Source organism: Lactuca sativa, chromosome 9 (assembly GCF_002870075.4).
Source record: "Lactuca sativa cultivar Salinas chromosome 9, Lsat_Salinas_v11, whole genome shotgun sequence".
In the NCBI taxonomy this organism is placed as follows: domain Eukaryota; kingdom Viridiplantae; phylum Streptophyta; class Magnoliopsida; order Asterales; family Asteraceae; genus Lactuca; species Lactuca sativa.
Window position 1 is genome coordinate 99,196,472 of NC_056631.2, and position 22,160 is coordinate 99,218,631.

At 38.9% G+C, this 22,160-nt stretch overlaps 1 protein-coding gene across 1 annotated transcript; it reads right to left on the minus strand.

The window, feature by feature from the left end:
* Positions 1–4,298: 4,298 nt before the first annotated feature.
* LOC122196110 (uncharacterized mitochondrial protein AtMg00810-like) lies at positions 4,299–4,694 on the minus strand. The gene has a single exon (XM_042898437.1). The coding sequence runs from the start codon at positions 4,692–4,694 to the stop codon at positions 4,299–4,301; it is 396 nt and encodes a 131-aa protein (XP_042754371.1).
* Positions 4,695–22,160: the final 17,466 nt, after the last annotated feature.

Consider the following 22,160-nt stretch of genomic DNA (forward strand, 5'->3'; position numbering starts at 1 on the left):
GGCTTGGTCATGTATGCTATGACTTGTACTTGCCTTGATGTTGCCTTCGCTTTAAGCATGGTCAACACATATCAAGGGAACCCTAGAAAAGCACACTGGACCGCAGTCAAGAATATTCTTAAGTACCTTTAGAGGACCAAGGAATGGTTTCTATTCCTCGATGGGAGTGATGACTTAAGGGTGCGAGGGTATAGTGACGACAGTTTTCAGACAGACCGAGACAACTACCGTTCTCTGTCAGGCTGGGTCTTTACCCTAAAGGAAGGAGCAGTGACCTGGAAAAGTTCCAAGCAAGAAACCGTAGCTGATTCAACGTGCGAATCAAAGTATATTGCGACAAGCGAAGCGTCAAAGGAGGCAATATGGTTGAAGAACTTCATCGAAGACCTTGGAGTTGTGCCAGCCATAAATGAGCCCATGGAAATTTTCTGTGATAATGAAGGAATGGTTGCCTTGACCAAGGAATCGAGGGGTCATGATAGATCTCGACATATCGACAGGAAATATCATTTGATTCGACATCGAGAGGAAGAGGGACTCCTCGTAGTGAAGAGGGTATCGTCGGAAGATAACCCAACAGATCCCCTTACGAAGGGATTGAGTAGGGTTTAGCACTTGCAGCATGCTAGGACCATCGGGCTGAAGGATGATATTAGTTTAGATTAGATAGCTTTGAAACCTGTTATAGATAAATATAATTACTAGGGATGAGCAAAAGGACCGAACCGGCCCGAACTGGGAACCGGCTATGGCCAAAATCAAGAACCGAATCGGCCCGGCGGTTCTACCGGTTCCTGGTTCCTAGCGGTTCTTTTTGTGTCTTCAAATGTTTGAACCGATTCTCTAAAAATAGCATCATACGGTTCCGGTTTTTGTCGGTTCTACCGGTTCCGGTTATATCGGTTCCGGTTCCCGGTTCCAAAAATCCACAAAAATAACGTCCCAGTCCTAGCCCGACCGGTTCCATCGGGTTCCGGTTCCGGTGCCGGTCCCGATTCCGGTACCGGTTCCGGCCGGTTCCCCGGTCCATATGCTCATCCCTAGTAATTTACATTTGATGATTAAAGAAAGGCGTATTATTTATAAGTAAAGTTACTGTCTTGTGTTGATTTTTTACCTATTGTTTCACTTTGCATGTTTTGACTTCCTAAATAATAAGATTATTCGAACTTTCCATAGTCGCTCATACATTGGGAGTAGGTATGAAAGAAGATTGTCATGAATTAGTGTGTAGATTGTCTAAAGTATATTAGACATAGCAAAGGTTTGCTGCAACATTCATGAGTGCTTATGAATATGATTTGAGTGTTGTATTAAACATGCCCTTACTAGTATCACTTCATGGAATTTATCTCAAGTGATCGCAAGACGATAAAATCATATGGTCTTAAAACCTAGATGTATGATTTATTATTTGCAAGTTGGTTATGCATTGATAATGTGTAAACGCATCCAAAACTTGATGTTATAAAACGCGTTGTTGTGTATGATTTGAGGAGTGAATGGTAAATGCATATAAGTCAAAGTTTATCTATTCCTTTTATCCTAAGAGGGTAAAAGCGATATCTGGGCCCCTCGATGATTTCGTTTGACTTATGTGTCGGGCTCGATCAGGACTGAATTGATGTGCTCAATTAAGTTCTATCTCAGACGAATCAAAGATCGAGAAACAAACTGCTGGACAATAAGTATGACTATGTTCCATGTAATTTTCCGCAAGATATCTAGAATGGAGGACTATACAATCCCTTATCTAAAGGACAGGTTATTGATAAGATCATGAGTTTTGAGAACTGCGATTGCTAATCGGATCCTGAAATCACATTTTCATTTGAAGTTATTAGACTTATCCAACTGGGAGACTATTAGAATAGTTTCTAAGTCCATAACTATATTTGGTATGGACTTGACCCACTTGTGCGTGGTCCTTTTGGGTTGCCTTCACCAAAGCAACATGACTGAATGAATAATAGAGAAAGAGGTTGTTATGGTTATTAGTATACTATAAGAATAATATATTAAAAGAGAAATCATATTTGTTTAATTAACATTAGTCAAGAATTAATTAAGAATTAATTTTGTGGTCAAAAGAAGTTAATTGAACTAAGGGGACCAAATTGTAATTATGTGATAATTACAAGGTTGGTTAAGGAAACCCTAAAGGATAGGGTGGACGAATTCTAAGGATAAGGCCTTAAGAATTCGTCCAAATGAGGGATTCTAGAGTTATCTTATGGGCTGCTTGGTGGCTAAGTAACTAGATAATGATAATAACTGAAACCCTAATTCCCACACCTATATAAGGACCCCTTGGGTAAGTGAATTCGGAAACACCTAACCCTAGAAGTCTTGGAGCCGAATTTTTCCTCTTCCCTCTCTCTTGCTTCATCCAATTGCTTTTGGTGTTTTTGATTCATTAGGGGTACAACATTTTAGGTGCTAAGGTTCTCAAAGTTTCAAGATCTACAATCGACAATCACGGTATTCATCTAACTTTTTTATTTGATATTCAATTAGTTTTGTTGTATGCTAGATTAGGGTTTTGCAAGTCTTGGACAATATGAATGTATCATTAGAAAAAATAGATCCAAGCATTAGGGTTTGCATGAACACCATAGGAATGTTGTTATGCTCATGACCCAACAATCTCTTCCATTGGAGTCAAGAGAGACTCTAAAGTGTCTGTGTGGTTTCCCGTTGAATTACGATCACATGTTTATTGAGAAACTATGAAAGCCATCTTTTAGTTAGGCTTTAAGGGTGGTTTGATCTTCAACCAAACTACGAAACTTGATATAAGTCCGAATGCTCGATGAAGTACTTTTCTGATCGGTGTAGCCGTAAAAACAAGTATGCTTTGGAATTATTTTAAGTGTCTAGGATAAGTATAGAAATCTCAAGAAAAATAAAAATTGGATCTATTAGGAAGAAATGACTTAGGTCTAGAACATCTCATTGAGATCACATAAAAAGGAAAAATAGATTTCCTGTTACTAACCACGAAAGTGGACATTCGTTAATTCCAAGGTGAAATATCTAGAACATGTATATTGTTCGCCGTCAATTCGTATATATGTGTTGGATTTTGGGTTTCACTCAATTCGTGGTTATAACGAATTTAAGATCATGAACACATAATTGGTTGTAACTATAAACCATAATGCTAACTTCTTAGATTCTCAAGGGTTGCATTTTTGAATGCGGAAGTTGTTGGAGAAATAGTATCGGGTGGTTCCAAAGAAAAAATGTACCGCTGCTATACGAAAGTGACAAAGCAGGTAGATCTTAAGTCGATGTGAAACGAGTTAGGTAGCTCTGGACTTATGTGAATCAACAGCCTTATTGGGAATAAATGGTCACTATTATCGATTCATTAAGGCTTCTACATAGAAAGTATTTGAGGCTTTGGTCGACATGCAACAACATGCTTCTAGGGACACTTAACTAATGCAAATTAAGTTTCGAAATTTATACCTGCCCCATCCTTCGTAACTAAGATCACCAGGATGTTTTCCTTAAAACCTGATCAATTAGCTAATATTTTTGGTATTTTGTAATTTTATGATTGAAATAAATGGTGAAAATAAAGAAAATATTTTTGTATTTTTGTTTTTCTGAAAAACAAATAAAAACAAAAGAAATACATTTTTTTGGATTTTTTATACTTTTGAAAAAAAAATAAATACAAATTGAAAGAAATGAAAAGTAATAAAGAAAATGTACAAAGGATATGAATAGTTCCAAACCACGAATGAACAGTGTACTATGAGTCATTGCGAATAGTCGCAGTGTGAACAGTTGGTTGCGAGTTACTGCGAGCGTTCGCACCGATTCGTAGGACAAAAACATGACTACGATGCACTGCGAGTGTTCGCACCAATTCCTAGGCCAAAAAGATGACTACGAGTCACTGCAAGCGTTCGCACCAATTCGCAGGCCTGTCAAAAACCTATAACAAGGATGGTGGTTTTGGAACGGATTCAACCTCTATCATTCCTAAGCCTTGAAGATGCGATTGAATGATTGTTCGGATAAGGCTTTTATGAAGATGTTGGCTAACTGATCAGCGGATCTTACAAAGTGTATCTCGACATTTCCATCTTCCACATGATCTTTGATGAAGTGATATCTCAGTGTGATGTGTTTCGTCTTTGAATGTTGCACTGGGTTATGACAAATGCGAATGGCGCCTTCTGAATCGCAGTATAATGGGATTCGTTTCATGAAGATACCATCGTCACGAAGTTGACTCTGAATCCAAATAACTTGTGAAGTGCAAGATGCAGTGGCTATATACTCTACTTCAGCAGTCGTAGGGGGACGTAGGTTTGCTTTTTAGATTGCCAACTCACCAATTTGCCATCAAGAAATTGGCATCCTCCCGTTGTACTTTTTCTATCTAGACCGCAACCTCCAAGATCAGCATCCAAAAAAGCTTGCACAAAGAAACCTGAACCAGAGGTGTACCATATTCCCAATAAGGATGGTCGCTTGAGATACCTAAAGATGGTCTTAACAGCTGTCACGTGAGGTTCACATGGATTAGCTTGAAACCTAGTACAATAGCAAACGAAAAACATGATATTTGGACGACTAGCAGTTAGATATATCAATGACTCTATCATTTGAAGATAAAGAGTCATATCAACAACTGGTTTATCCAGAGATGGTGTTAGTTTCTTTCTAAATGCCATTGGAACCTTCACTTTTGAATCTCCCATCATTCCAAACTTGGAGAGTAAGGTCTTTGTATAAGCTTGTTTATTGATAAAGATCCCTTCCTGACTCTGTCTTATATTCAAGTCAGGGAAAAAAATAATCAGACCCATGGAGCGCATCTCAAATTTAGTTTCCATCAACTTTCGGAACTCAGCTATTAAGTTGGGATTAGTTAATCTGAAGATAATGTCATCAACATAAATCTGGACGATCATCAAATGGTCACCATCTTTCTTGCGAAATAAGGTTGGCTTGACTGATCATTGTTTAAATTTAGCCTGTTTTAGAAAATGAGTTAGAGTTTCATATCAGGGTCTTGGAGCTTGCTTTAGACCGTAAATTGCCTTGTCCAAAATGTAATAGTTGTTCAGATACTTTTTGTTTATGAACCCTGGTGATTGTTCTACATACACTATTTCTTTGAGTTCCCCATTTAGGAATGCACACTTGACGTCCATCTGAAAAACTTCAAAGTTCTTGTGTGCTGCGTATGCCAGAAAGATGCGAATGAATTCTAACCTTGCAATGGGTGCGAACGTTTCTTTGTAGTCTATGCCTTCTTCCTAATAATATCCCCTTACTACGAGTCGCGCCTTATTTCTTATTACATTTCCTTCCTTATCTGACTTGTTGTGAAATACCTATTTAAGACCAACAACGGATGCATCCTTTGGAGTGGGAATAAGTCTCCAAAGCTTGTTTCGTTCGAATTCATTGAGCTCCTCCTGCATTGCTTGTACCCAATCAGAGTGATCAAGAGCAATTTGAACATTTTTAGGTTCAATTTTGGAGATAAACGAATTGAACATGGGAAATTCCACTTTTGAGAATAGTGCAGTTCCCTTCGGCTTTTGTTGACATCTCGTAAGAACACCTGAAGACGAATATCCTATGACTTGAGTTTTTGGATGATCTTTGGTCCATTTAGCCAATAGAGGGTAATTTGGATCATATGTTGGATCCAATTCTGCATTTACTTCTTTAAACTCTGATTGTACATCCGAATCATTATTCACATTTCTATTCTCCCCCTCGAATGATGTATGAATATAATCTTTTGAATTAGGATTCTCCCCTGGAAAGGTTACTCTAAGCTGACTTCAGGGGTTTCGTTCTCCCCCTGAATAGGTGTATCAGATGAGGAGGTTGAAGTAGAACCCTCCCCCTACGATGTAAGATTCAGATTTGTAGGTTGAACTGGAACTTCAGGATCTTTCGTAGTGGTGTGTTCCTGTTCCATTTCTTTCGTAGCGTCGTCAATGATTTTCGTCGGTTCCTCTTCCTTTTTGTCTGCTGCTTTGGACTCTGAGGAGATTGCCTTTACTGGCTCATCGAATAAGTTCATGAACTCCTCGTAAAGGTTGGAGAGTGGGATGGTGGCAGGATTCGGTTTAGAAAAGATCTCCTATGTTGGACTGTCATTCTTCTGAAACTTCTTCATGTAATTATCGTCGAACGTAACATAGTAGGTTTCTTTAATCCTTTTGTATCTTTTGTTGAGAACCCAATATGCTTTAGAAGTTAGAGAATATCCCAGGAAGATACCTTCATCAGCCTTCACATCGAATTTGTTCCTTTGAGTTGAAGATAAAGCACCTGGAACCAAAAACATGGAAAAACTTGACATTAGGCTTTCGATTTTTTATAATTTCTTATGGGGTGAAAGAGAATTGCTTATTGAGGATGGATCAGTTTTGGGTAAAGCAAGCAGTTCCAGTCGCATCTGCCTAGAAGTAAAGTAGCAGATTTGTCAATGACAACATGGTCCTCGCAACTTCGCACGACGAGCGGTTTCATCTTTCGACTACCCTGTTTTGTTGAGGAGTATAAGTAGTAAAAATATTGTGAGTTACTCCTTTCGCAGTTAGGAATTCTACAAACTCTTGGTTTTTGAATTCCAGACCATTGTCACTGCGAACATTACGAACCAGCTTTCGCAGTTGAAGCTCCATCTGCTTTATGAAGCCCTTGAGCTTAGGAGTGGCTTCTAATTTCTGTTTAAGAAAATGAACTCAAGTGAATCCGGAAAAATCATCTATAATTATGAGAATATATCTATTACCACCAATGCTTTCAAGTGCAGAAGGACCAAAAAGTTCTATATGCAATAGTTCAAGTGGTTCAGTGACTTTCGTGTTCATAATCATTGGATGACTCTTCCTGCTCTATTTTCCCATTTCACAAGCTTCACAAATATGTTCTTTTTCAAGTTTCAGGAGTAGTAATCCTCGCACATGATCAACAAGAACAAGCTTGTTGATATATTTAAAATTGAGATGCGAGAGCCTCCTGTGCCATAGCCAACTATCATCAGTAGAAGCTTTTGCAAGTGAGAAAATTGCTAGCTTCGCTTTGATAGGATTCAGATTCAGTGGATACATTTCACCTTTGCGTTTTGATTTCAGTCATGTCCCCACCACCAACTGTGAACCACTAATGAGGTTGTGTTGCAGTCCTTCCACGTACATGACCTTTCGAATTGAAAACTCTCCATTGTTTATCATTCCATAAACTTTGATTTCACCAAGTGAACTTTTGTCATATTTTAGTGCTCTAAACTCTCGTAGTTCCTCCTTCCTACCTATCATGTGACGCGAGCAGCCACTGTCGATGTACCACTCAGAGTCAAACTGATCGTCACATATTACCAGCGAAAGTTAAGTAGATTTAGGAACCCAAAGTTGGTTGGGCCCTCGTGAGTTTTTCATAGGAAATGTAATAGCAGGATCAACTAGATAAGTTCAATTAATTAAGCTTGTTTTTATCTTTCTTTGTGATTTGAAAAATACTAATCCTATTGTCTTTTGAGTTGGTATCCTTGGAGGACAGATTCTTTTGTTTATTTTGGATTTGTTGTTTAACAATCTTTTTCTCAACTATCTTGGGATTAGCTTCGGATCTTTTAAGAGGAACTTTAGGCTACAAAACTATCATTCCTTTGCCTTTTACATCACGCAAAGTCTTGGTAGAATGTGAAACATTCATGTTAGGAGACAGGTGAGAGTTGGATTTCTATACAGGTTTCGCATGATTTGGAAAGGATGATTTTTGAAATTTTTTTTGAGATGAGACATGTGGACCATGATTTTGTTTAAAATTCTTAGGTTTCACATGTGAAGAGACTTTAGCATTTGGATTGAGTTTTTCATTATGAACAAAGTTGGGATTCTTAGATTGCCATAACTACTTTCTTTATGAACTGAGTTGGGATTCTTAGATTGCCATAATTGCTTTCTCTCCTTGATATTTTTGTTGTATCTATCATTCCTTTGGCGTTTTTGAGTTGCGAACTACTCAGAGGATTTGAGAATGATAGCCCTAGGTTTTGGGTTTCTGATAGGGGATTCGATCAGAACTGACAATGTATCACTTGGAACGTTCTTAGTCCCACTTGGAAGTCCCTTTTCGTAGCTTGAATTGACTTTTTTTAGATGTTATGCTACATATCGGCTCCTCGTTTTCCACGAGGTCATTTCAGATAGACCTTTGGTTATCTTTGCATTGTCGATTGGAGAAGACAAGAAGAACTCATCACAGCCATCTTCGATATTAACTTCGACCATGGACGTTAATTCAACTGTTTGATTTTTTGTTCAGTCCTTTAGTTGTAAAAACTTGGTTAGGAACCGTTTGAACTTTGGGGAAAACAATTGACTTTAGTTTTAAAACTTTAGGTTGGGTTTCAGAAACACGTGCGAACTTCACTGAATTTCAGAAATTAGGACTTTTGCATGTACAGGTTCGTTTTTAATAAACTCAAAGTAGTCAACCTCATCCTCCACAGAGATTTCACTCATATCACTTTGATCTTCGAATTCAGAAACGTTTTCAACATCAAGTTTATTTTCTAAATTTAACTTGGTGCTTAATGAGTCAAACTTCTGTACAGTTTCGGATTTAATGTGCTCTTTGTCTTTTTCATCTAAAAGCTATTTAAGCATGATTTTGTGATCTTTGGACTTTATGAAAGATTCAATTTTGTCCCATCCTACTCTGTATGCATCTGAAGTTTCATCTGATGAGACGATGGATTCACACATGTAACACTCTGTGTCGATTTCGTCCTTTTTCAACTCAAGAAAGGTCAAAATCATATTGTGAATCTTCTTTCCTATCTCACAATTTAGATGCAACTGAGTAATATTGAAATAAAGTCTGTTGGCAATCAAAGAAAAAATATTACGCTGTTTTAAAAGACCTAAGTTATCTCTCTTCAAATAAATTGACTCATCCCTAGACTTAGACAAATCAGACTCCAACTTTTCAATCCACATGTGTCTCTCTTCACTCTTTGACGAAACCCTGCCGAGTTGGTCTGTTAAGATAGAACTTGTTAAGCGAGTTTGTTTTAAACTATCATTGAAACTTAAAAATGTGTATTTTAATTCATTCAATTCAGTTTCATATCTAGACACAGGTATATTCAAAGCTTCGAGAAAGGAGTTTACCTTGTTGATCACCTGCTCGCACTCGCTTATTTGCTCAAGAACTAGTTTCGCAGCGAAACAACTATCGACGCCACGTCCACCATCAGTTGCATAGCCTCGCATCTCTGACACTTCACTTTTAACCATCAAACACCTTCCATGGAGCTGCAAAACTTCATCCTTCGCTACGAAGCTCCTTCCATGAGTATGTCTGCGAACCTCTTCATCTTCAAATTCAGTTGACCAGACTGCGACTCTGCCAAATGCATCTTCAGCATCGTTTTCCTGCCCAATTAAAGCGGGCATGGTGTCATTGATGTTCTTTTTCTTTTTTATCACCTTTAGCTTTCGGATATAATAAGCTTCATCATCCTCTCCCTCCTTCTTCTTGTTCAATCTTTTCAGCATGCACTCCTTGGCCAGATGGTTTTTTCCATGACAGTAACTAAAATCATAGACAGAGTCCCCCACAAGCTTTTTAACCTTCTTTACTTCTTCTTTTTGAGAGTTATCCGCTATCTCCTCCTTTTACCTTTTCTGAGCTATAACTGCCCTGCCAGTTTCGGTTCTTGTTACGATCGAACTTCTTCTTTGCGAATCTTTTTGGATTAGATGCCATCAAAGCAAATTCCTCCTTAGAATGTTCACAATCGGAGAGATTAGACTACGAACAATCAACATCTATAGCCTTTTTACCCTTCACAATGAGGGCCAACGATCCCCTCCCAGAAACTATCTTCCCTTCTTTCATCACTTCATCTTTATGTGACCTCAGTATCCTAACTAGCTTTGCCAATCTGTAGTTCTTGAACTGCTCATGCACTTTTACAGTCGAAACGACAGCCTTCCATTCAGATATCAGCATGTTCATGAATGTGACCTTTTTCTCGATTATTTCACGTCCAATCTTGTGCTTCATCATCCTACTGAGAAGATGATTATAGCGATTGAAAGTTTGATCTAGACTCTCTTCAGGCTTTTGTATAAACGCTCCAAACTTTGATAGCAGTAGAGTCTGAGTGGAATGCTCAAGATCAGCATTAGTTGAGTATAGTTCTTTAAGCCTATCCCAAATGGCTTTTTTTGTGTCATATGAACTGAAAAAACGAAAAGTGTCTGGTGGCAAAGCAAACCTGCTGATTCTCATTGCTTTGACGTTGCTTATTAGCCTGTCATTCTCATCTTGTGATACGTCTGTAACATCAAGAAGAAGCTTGTTATAGTTGGATTAAGTTTTGATTTCTCTTCTTGTTCTTGTATGAGTAAACGTATGGACAACAATGGCTTCCCATATCAAATAGACATTGTCTTCAATCCCAAGGACATAGTTTTCAAAATGTAATGCCCACATTTCATAATCATTGTGAAACATAATAGGAACTCTGGTTGTAGATCCAATGTTGCTTGAAAGATTTATTGAGTTAACATGGGAATCATCTGAAATGTTTAGAGATCGATAAAACCTGTATGAATCAGATGTGTAAACTAAATGCTTTTTGGGTAATATCAAGATCAAAGATCAGCGTCGATAATAATGAAGACGACTGAACCAGATCCAATAATAGTTGAAACCCTAAAAAAACTTTCAATAGAAGAGATGCGTATAGATTACACAGTCTCCTGATTTGATACCAATTGATGAGTTGAAAACTCTAAGATCAATTAGATTCAAACAAGTAAAAGCAATCAAAAACAGAATGTGAATCAAGAATGTGTCGAATGATTATAAATCACAGCCTTAGAAGAGCTCGATAAAGAACTGATACTATAGAGATGTGTAGGGTTTATAATAACACGATTAACAAATACACGATGCATGCATGCACCTTAAATAGTAAAACCCTAATAATTGATCACAGGTGGACAGGCCCAACCCGGATACACAAAACACTAAGTAAAAGGCCCAAAAGATGCAACACTAAATACTCAACAGTTCCTTTGGACGATATTTAGGTTGATGAATGCTTAAATTATATAGAAATACCCATCGCGATTCTTGACAGGAGGACAAAGACCTTGCGCAAAAAGGTAGTGGATCTAGTGAAGGTGCGATGGCAACACCAAAAGGGTTCCAAGTTGTCACACCCCAAAACCGAGAATGGTGGAAACGTTCTGGGGCGGAGGACATCATGTAATGTACCACAACAATGTAAAGTAGTAAACAAGCAACAACATCATCCATTGCATTAATAGTATAATTTTAATTACAAGTGTCTTCTTTCATAATATACAACAATAACATGAATAATCAGAAAATAAGACGAGTCTGGACTGCTCCGTCTTCACAAAACCTGGTCATTGTACCTGTCTATTTGTGACCTGAGAATACATGTTATTTTGAAAGCGAGTATCAGCCAAAAAGCTGGTGAATTCATAAGTATTAATGTGTCTTTGATTTGTAAAACTTGCAATGAAAGTCTTGACATTGTTTTGAAAGAAAGTTCGTATAAGTATGTAAATGTTTGTAAGTAATGGAAAGCGTTTGAATAACCTTAGAATCCCTATGATCCTTATAAAAGAAGTCTTCTACAAATACCCTACAGTTTTGAAAGTAGTCTTCTACCAAGACCCTACTGTTTTGAAAGTAGTCTTCTACTAAGACCCTACTGTTTTGAAAGTAAGCATCTCTGTAAATTGATGGGTTTTAGCTATAAGAACTTTCCTATGTGCGCATGCAAAACCCTAATGCTTGGATCTAGGTTCTCTACTAAACATGCTTTTGAATCCAAGACTTCTAATGACTAATTAGGTTAAATAACAACATTGAAACAGATCTAGAATCATACCTTTGAGTTCCTTGTTGATCTTGAGGTCTTGGAGCTTCTAGAGTCACAAGTGTCACTCCTCTAATGGCTTACAAACACCAATAACAATAAGAATGATTTAGGAGAGAGGAGAGGGAAGAATTTCGACCAGGGTTCTCTTGCTTAATCAGAGGTGTCGAATTCCCTATGCCATGGGGTCTATTTATACTTGTAGACTCCTTAAGGGTTACAACCTAAACCCTAATTGGATAATCTTCTCTTAAGGCTATCCAAATCCATTCCATAGATAACTCATATGGACGATTTTAGCTATCCTAAATCTCTTAGAATTCGTCCATACCATATCCAAATGGATTTACAGTCTAAAGCTTAACTATCAAACAATTGACAGTTTATACCCCTTTATTTAATTAATCTCTTTAAGTCACCAAATTAATTCTAATTAATTCTATGAATTATATTAATCAAATAACAAATATATTATTCATTATATTATTCTCATAATATATTAATAATATTTACTCTCTCTTAATAAATCATCCTATCAACTTGCTATGGTGAAGGCAACCCAAAAGGACCATGCACAACCGGGTCAAACACTTGTCTAATATAGTTGTAGCCTTAGACACTATTCCAACAGTCTCCCACTTGGATAAGTCTAGTAACTATATTTACAAGTACAATTCGGTTTGCAATCGTAGCTCTCAAAGACGCTGTCAACTCTGATCTAATCAATCTTGTCCTTTAGATAAGGGAACGTACAGTCCTCTGTTAGATATCATGCTGACAATCCTATGGAATGGTTAGTCACGCATTTAGGTTTCTCGATCTCTGATTTATTTGACATAGAACTTAATCGAACACATCAATTCAGTTCTGACCGGGCCCGGCACATAAGTCAAATCAAATCATCGAGCGGCCGAGATATCGCTTTTACCTTCTTAGATAAAAGTTACAGATAAACTTCGACTTATATGCATTTACTTATTCATTAACCAACTATACACAACAATATGTTTTATAACACCAAGTTACTGATGCGTTTTCGTATTATCAATGTACAATCAATTAACAAATAATAAACCATATATCTAGGTTTTAAGACTATATGATATTATCGTCTTGCGATCACTTTTTATATCGTATTCCATAAGGTGATTCCAGCAAGCGCGGGTTTATTCCAATGCTCAAAACTAGTTCATAAGCACTCATGAACGTTGCAGCAATCCTTTGCTATGTCTAACACCATTTAGACATTCTACACACCAATTCATGACAACCTTTATTCATATCTACTCCCAACATATGAACGATTGTGGACCATTTGAATAATTCGATTATTCCTAATAAACTCAATTATTCTGGAAGTCAAAACATGCAAAGTGAAACAATAGGTAAAAATTAACATAAGATAGTAACATTACTCATAAATAAAACTCCTTTATTTAATCATCAAATGTCAATTACATTTATCTATTACACGTTTCTAATACTATCTAATCTACGCTAATATCATCCTTCAGCCCAATACTCCTAGCATGCTGCAAGTGCTTACCCCTACTCAGTCCCTTCGTAAGCGGATCTGCTGGGTTATCTTGTGATGATATCCTCTTCACTACGAGTTGTCCTTCTTCTACACGATGTCTGATGAAGTGATATTTTCTGTCGATATGTCTTGATCTACCATGATCCCTCGGTTCCTTGGTCAAGGCAACCGCTCCTTCGTTATCACAGAAAATCTCCATGGGCTCCTTTATGGCAGGTACGACTCCAAGATCACCGATGAAGTTCTTTAGCCATATTGCCTCCTTCGACGCTTCGCTCGCTGCAATGTACTCTGATTCGCACGTTGAATCAGCTACGGTTTCCTGCTTGGAACTCTTCCATGTCACTGCTCCTCCATTTAGGGTAAAGACCCAGCCCGACTGCGAATGGTAGTTGTCCCTGTCGGTCTGAAAACTGGCGTCAGTATACCCTCGCACCTTCAAGTCATCACTCCCTCAGAGGACTAAGAACCATTCCTTCGTCCTCCGAAGGTACTTAAGGATGTTTTTCACCGCAATCCAATGTTCTTTGCCAGGATTCCCTTGATATCTGCTAACCATGCTCAAAGCGAAGGCTACATCAGGGCGAGTACAAGTCATAGCGTACATGATTGAGCCAACTGTGGAAGCGTATGGTACTCGGCTCATTTCTGCTATTTCAGCTTCGGTACTCGGACTTTGAGTCTTACTCAATTTAACATTACTTTGTATCGGTAGTTCTCCCTTCTTTGAGTTTTCCATACTAAAGCGTTTTAGTACTTTCTCTAAGTAAGTATTCTGACTAAGTCCAATTAGTCTTTTACTTCTTTCTCTTACTATCCTTATTCCCAAAATGTAAGAAGCCTCTCCGAGGTCCTTCATAGCGAAGCACTTCCCGAGCCAGGACTTAACTTCCTGCAGAGTCGGGATGTCGTTTCCTATGAGTAAAATGTCATCGACATATAGAACGAGGAAGCTTACTATACTCCCACTGGCTTTGACATATACACAAGATTCGTCTTCGCTTCGTACAAATCCAAACTCTTTGACTTTCTCATCGAAGCAAAGATTCCATCTGCGAGACGCTTCCTTAAGTCCATAAATGGACTTCTCAAGCTTACACACTCTATCCGGATGCTTCGGATCCACAAACCCCTCTGGCTGAGCCATGTAAACATCGTCAGCCAACTTTCCATTAAGGAAAGCGGTCTTGACACCCATTTGCCAAATCTCATAATCATGAAACGCGGCAATTGCTAGCATCACTCTTATAGATTTAATCTTCGCAACTGGTGAGAAGGTCTCATCATAGTCAACTCCGGGAGTTTGAGTAAAGCCCTTCGCGACCAATCGCGCTTTATATGTGTGTACGTTCCCATCCACGTCGGTCTTCTTCTTGAAGATCCATTTGCACCCAACGGTCTTGCGTCCGGGCACGTGATCAACCAAATTCCAAACTTGGTTATCATACATGGATTGGATCTCGCTATCCATTGCCTCTTTCCACTTTACAGACTCCGGGCCTGCCATGGCTTCCTTATAGCTATTAGGTTTATCAAGGTTTACTAGTGTACCATCACTAATATACGTGTCCCCTTCGGTAGTAATATGAAAGCCATAAAACTGGGGATGAACTCTAACTCTATTGGAACGTCTAAGAGGTAAGGATTCGTCAATTGGTTCAACCGGAGTTTCCTCCTCGGGTTGAACGCCAGCGGTAGAGGTTCCTTCATCTATCGATTCTTGAATCTCTTCAAGTTCGATTTGCCTCCCACTGTCTCCTTGGCTTATGAGTTCTCGCTCTCGGAAAACTCCTCTCCTCGCAACGAAGACAACATTGTCCTTCGGTCTATAGAAGAGATATCCAAAGGATGTCTGCGGGTAGCCGATGAAAATACATCGTTCACTTCGAGGTTCAAGCTTGTCGTGAGTATCTCGTCTTACGAAAGCCTCGCAACCCCAAACCTTGATATGTGCCAACGAGGGAGCTTTCCCTGTCCACATCTCGTGAGGTGCTTTGGCAACCTTCTTAGTAGGGACTCGGTTAAGGATATGGGTGGCAGTCTCTAAGGCATACCCCCAAAAAGAGAATGGTTGCGAAGCACGACTCATCATAGAGCGAACCATATCCAATAAGGTTCGATTACGCCTTTCTGCCACACCATTCAACTGCGGTGTCCTAGGATGCGTCAATTGTGAAACTATTCCACACTCCTTGAGATAATCGTGGAATTCAAGACTTAGGTACTCTCCTCCTCGATCGGATCGAAGCATCTTGATTTTCCTACCCAATTGATTCTCCACTTCATTCTTGAACTCTTTGAACTTTTCAAAGGTGTCTGACTTTTGCTTGATTAAGTAGATATACCCATATCTACTATAGTCATCGGTAAAAGTCACATAGAAGCGGTTCCCATCCTTCGTGGTTGATCTAAACGGTCCACACACATCGGTATGTATTAGGTCCAATAGACCCTCGCCCCTTTCACATGTACTCGTGAAGGGCGACTTAGTCATCCTTCCAAGCAAACAAGACTCGCATGTGTCATCTTCCCTAAGGTCGAATGACTCCAACACTCCATCCTTTTGGAGTTGGGCTATGCGTTTCTTGTTGACATGTCCAAGACGACAATGCCACAAGGATGCTTTATCCATACTAGTGGAAGAATCAATACTCAAAACATCATTTCCTAAGTTATCAACAATCATAACGGTTTCATATATTCCATTACATGGTATAGCTTCAAAGTAAAAGACACCATTTAGATAAGCCAAAATAGAACCATTCTCATTATTAAAAGAAAATCTAAATCCTTGTCTATAAAAACCATGAAATGAAATGATGTTTCTTGCCATTTCTGGCGAATAGCAACAATTGTTCAAATCTAAAACTAAACTATTCCTAAGCACTAAGGAATACACTCCAATCTTGGTCACAGGCGACGATCTTCTGTTCCCCATGATTAGATTGATCCTTCCTTGCTCCACATCCCTACTTCTTCTTAGTCCCTGCACATTAGAACAAATGTGATAACCACAACCGGTATCAAGGACCCAAGAAATAGCATGATTAGAATCGTTAGATTTGATTGTATATATACCTGCGAAAGATGGCTTGATCTTTCCTTCTTTGATTGCTTGCAGGTAATCCGGGCAGCTTCTCTTCCAATGTCCTATCTTGTGGCAGTGGTGGCACTCTGCCTCCTTCGGGTTAGAGCAGGGCTTAGCGGGATCAACTTTGGTCCCACTAGAAGAGGCACCATCTCGGGCTTTCACCTTGCGATAGTTCTTCGATGAAGCTTTCCTCTTCTTTCCCTTCCCTTGTCCAATAGCCAAGACAGGAGCAGCGGGCGGATTGAGAGTGGGTGCAACAGACTTGTCCTTGAAGTTGCTCTCAGCAACCCTCAAGAGACCTTGGAGCTTGCTTAGGGTGACCTCTTCTTTGTTCATGTGGTAGGTCATCCTAAATTGGTTGTACATCGGAGGCAAAGAGTGAAGCACCATGTCGATCGCCAAGTCCTCACCGAAGTCAACATTTAACTTGCGAAGGCGGTCGACATACCTTTGCATCTTTTGCAAGTGCACGGTAAGAGATTCTCCATGACCCATCTTCGCGGAAATCATGTTAGTGAAAATCTCGTACCTCTCTTGTCTCGCGTTTTGGTGGTACCTCTCCAATAAGTCTTGATGCATCTCGTACGGGTACATGTCCTCGTAGGACTTTTGGAATTCGGAGTTCATGGTGGCGATCATGATGCAATGTACCTTCGTTGCATCCCGCTCATGAGTTTCAAAGGCGGTGATTTCGGCGGGAGTAGCAACTTCGGGGTTGATTTTCTCGAGCTTCTCATCGAGGACATACTCCTTATCCTCATAGCGAGCAATGGTGCGAATGTATCTTATCCATTCGCTAAAGTTCGTTCCATCGAAGGTGACCTTTTGGCAAAGGCTCATCAACGTGAAAGAACTAGCAGCAGCGTTGTTTGCGTTCGACATCTTTGATTAGAAAAGGACAAAGATAGATTAGAATAAGAATCCCTAATTATCACCCAATAAGAAAATTAGGGCTAGGATCCATCAATAACATTTACATACTAGAAAAGGGATGCCGTAATCTAACATGCAAATAAATTGAAGGTAAGTGAATGACGATTCACTAATTCTCCATCACAAAACTTAAACTATTAGTCCTAAGTGTTTTTGAGAATTCCTAGGTTCGGATGAGATTCATTGAAACTATTCAATGGCATGTTTAAATCTCGATATGCCCCTCTCGTTTGTGACTGGGATGCCGAGGATCACAAAGCGGGTGTGAATTACCATGCAAATTCACATGGTGCCTTCATTGTAACAATCACCTATTCGATGTGCCGGTAAACCACACACGCTCCATCGAACTATGATAAACAATGAATCACCCTTTGCCACCTTCGCTTAGAACCAATTAGTGTGCCGGTAAACCACACACGCTCCACTAACATCTTAGCAAGGTGCAAAGTGTAATTTCATGGGATTGCATCAATTCACTTTTCCTAAAGTAACTAGGATTGGGAAATTTTGGAAAAATATGTGTAGTTACTTTGTATTTATTATTATACTTTTAATGAGAGAATGAGGTTGCCCTATCCTACCCGTTCGGCTAACGACCCTCCACCAATCAAGCAAGCGGTGGGTGTGAGTGTACACCCATTAAGCGCCATTTTATAGGCCGCAACCTTATACCCACCTTATAGATCGGCTTCGTGAATGAGGCCTACTAACGGTAAGACTAGCATTTAGTTATACATATATATATTATTCTAGTAATATCATATTAGTATAGGGTTGTATTTTAAAACCTTTTTAAAATCTAGGGTTTGAAATTCAAGTTGTCTAAATTAAAAAAAAAAAATTAATCACAAAGTAAATTTCAAAACATGAGGGTAGGTTTTAAACATTTAAAACATGGAGGATCAAATAACAAATAATTCCAATTAACAATTAATGTCCTAATTATCTATATTTGATTTATTCAAGATTTCTTTGAAAGATAATTACCAAAATAGTTAAATAATTAATTAATTATCATATAAGGAAATTAAATATTTAATTAGTTGATAAATATCTTTTTCTAGATCAAGATAATAGTCATATATATCATAAAATCGGATTTAGGTTTATCTATTATGATTAAGGTAAGTTTCCATAAGATAAACACAAAGAAATCCCGAATCTGATCATCCCTGACGCCTGGACTCGCCGAGTGCACAAGGGGACTCGCCGAGTCAGGCCTACTCGCCGAGTCCACCTTGGGACTCGCCGAGTCAGTGACACAGAAACCAAAAAATCGAATTTTGCAGGTTTGTTTCAGTTAATCAAGCAACAATTTAAAGAAAACCAAGCTAGGCTCTGATACCACTGATGGGTTTTAGCCATAAGAACTTTCCTATGTGCGCATGCAAAACCCTAATGCTTGGATCTAGGTTCTCTACTAAACATGCTTTTGAATCCAAGACTTCTAATGACTAATTAGGTTAAATAACAACATTGAAACAGATCTAGAATCATACCTTTGAGTTCCTTGTTGATCTTGAGGTCTTGGAGCTTCTAGAGTCACAAGTGTCACTCCTCTAATGGCTTACAAACACCAATAACAATAAGAATGATTTAGGAGAGAGGAGAGGGAAGAATTTCGACCAGGGTTCTCTTGCTTAATCAGAGGTGTCGAATTCCCTATGCCATAGGGTCTATTTATACTTGTAGACTCCTTAAGGGTTACAACCTAAACCCTAATTGGATAATCTTCTCTTAAGGCTATCCAAATCCATTCCATAGATAACTCATATGGACGATTTTAGCTATCCTAAATCTCTTAGAATTCGTCCATACCATATCCAAATGGATTTACAGTCTAAAGCTTAACTATCAAACAATTGACAGTTTATACCCCTTTATTTAATTAATCTCTTTAAGTCACCAAATTAATTCTAATTAATTCTATGAATTATATTAATCAAATAACAAATATATTATTCATTATATTATTCTCATAATATATTAATAATATTTACTCTCTCTTAATAAATCATCCTATCAACTTGCTATGGTGAAGGCAACCCAAAAGGACCATGCACAACCGGGTCAAACACTTGTCTAATATAGTTGTAGCCTTAGACACTATTCCAACAGTCTCCCACTTGGATAAGTCTAGTAACTATATTTACAAGTACAATTCGGTTTGCAATCGTAGCTCTCAAAGACGCTGTCAACTCTGATCTAATCAATCTTGTCCTTTAGATAAGGGAACGTACAGTCCTCTGTTAGATATCATGCTGACAATCCTATGGAATGGTTAGTCACGCATTTAGGTTTCTCGATCTCTGATTTATTTGACATAGAACTTAATCGAACACATCAATTCAGTTCTGACCGGGCCCGGCACATAAGTCAAATCAAATCATCGAGCGGCCGAGATATCGCTTTTACCTTCTTAGATAAAAGTTACAGATAAACTTCGACTTATATGCATTTACTTATTCATTAACCAACTATACACAACAATACGTTTTATAACACCAAGTTACTGATGCGTTTTCGTATTATCAATGTACAATCAATTAACAAATAATAAACCATATATCTAGGTTTTAAGACTATATGATATTATCGTCTTGCGATCACTTTTTATATCGTATTCCATAAGGTGATTCCAGCAAGCGCGGGTTTATTCCAATGCTCAAAACTAGTTCATAAGCACTCATGAACGTTGCAGCAATCCTTTGCTATGTCTAACACCATTTAGACATTCTACACACCAATTCATGACAACCTTTATTCATATCTACTCCCAACATATGAACGATTGTGGACCATTTGAATAATTCGATTATTCCTAATAAACTCAATTATTCTGGAAGTCAAAACATGCAAAGTGAAACAATAGGTAAAAATTAACATAAGATAGTAACATTACTCATAAATAAAACTCCTTTATTTAATCATCAAATGTCAATTACATTTATCTATTACACGTTTCTAATACTATCTAATCTACGCTAATATCATCCTTCAGCCCAATACTCCTAGCATGCTGCAAGTGCTTACCCCTACTCAGTCCCTTCGTAAGCGGATCTGCTGGGTTATCTTGTGATGATATCCTCTTCACTACGAGTTGTCCTTCTTCTACACGATGTCTGATGAAGTGATATTTTCTGTCGATATGTCTTGATCTACCATGATCCCTCGGTTCCTTGGTCAAGGCAACCGCTCCTTCGTTATCACAGAAAATCTCCATGGGCTCCTTTATGGCAGGTACGACTCCAAGATCACCGATGAAGTTCTTTAGCCATATTGCCTCCTTCGACGCTTCGCTCGCTGCAATGTACTCTGATTCGCACGTTGAATCAGCTACGGTTTCCTGCTTGGAACTCTTCCATGTCACTGCTCCTCCATTTAGGGTAAAGACCCAGCCCGACTGCGAATGGTAGTTGTCCCTGTCGGTCTGAAAACTGGCGTCACTATACCCTCGCACCTTCAAGTCATCACTCCCTCAGAGGACTAAGAACCATTCCTTCGTCCTCCGAAGGTACTTAAGGATGTTTTTCACCGCAATCCAATGTTCTTTGCCAGGATTCCCTTGATATCTGCTAACCATGCTCAAAGCGAAGGCTACATCAGGGCGAGTACAAGTCATAGCGTACATGATTGAGCCAACTGCGGAAGCGTATGGTACTCGGCTCATTTCTGCTATTTCAGCTTCGGTACTCGGACTTTGAGTCTTACTCAATTTAACATTACTTTGTATCGGTAGTTCTCCCTTCTTTGAGTTTTCCATACTAAAGCGTTTTAGTACTTTCTCTAAGTAAGTATTCTGACTAAGTCCAATTAGTCTCTTACTTCTTTCTCTTACTATCCTTATTCCCAAAATGTAAGAAGCCTCTCCGAGGTCCTTCATAGCGAAGCACTTCCCGAGCCAGGACTTAACTTCCTGCGGAGTCGGGATGTCGTTTCCTATGAGTAAAATGTCATCGACATATAGAACGAGGAAGCTTACTATACTCCCACTGGCTTTGACATATACACAAGATTCGTCTTCGCTTCGTACAAATCCAAACTCTTTGACTTTCTCATCGAAGCAAAGATTCCATCTGCGAGACGCTTCCTTAAGTCCATAAATGGACTTCTCAAGCTTACACACTCTATCCGGATGCTTCGGATCCACAAACCCCTCTGGCTGAGCCATGTAAACATCGTCAGCCAACTTTCCATTAAGGAAAGCGGTCTTGACACCCATTTGCCAAATCTCATAATCATGAAACGCGGCAATTGCTAGCATCACTCTTATAGATTTAATCTTCGCAACTGGTGAGAAGGTCTCATCATAGTCAACTCCGGGAGTTTGAGTAAAGCCCTTCGCGACCAATCGCGCTTTATATGTGTGTACGTTCCCATCCACGTCGGTCTTCTTCTTGAAGATCCATTTGCACCCAACGGTCTTGCGTCCGGGCACGTGATCAACCAAATTCCAAACTTGGTTATCATACATGGATTGGATCTCGCTATCCATTGCCTCTTTCCACTTTACAGACTCCGGGCCTGCCATGGCTTCCTTATAGCTATTAGGTTTATCAAGGTTTACTAGTGTACCATCACTAATATACGTGTCCCCTTCGGTAGTAATATGAAAGCCATAAAACTGGGGATGAACTCTAACTCTATTGGAACGTCTAAGAGGTAAGGATTCGTCA

Bases quoted from the DNA above. Each gene is read 5' to 3' on its own strand.
- LOC122196110 (XM_042898437.1), bottom strand. From the start codon at position 4,694: ATGGCATTTAGAAAGAAACTAACACCATCTCTGGATAAACCAGTTGTT.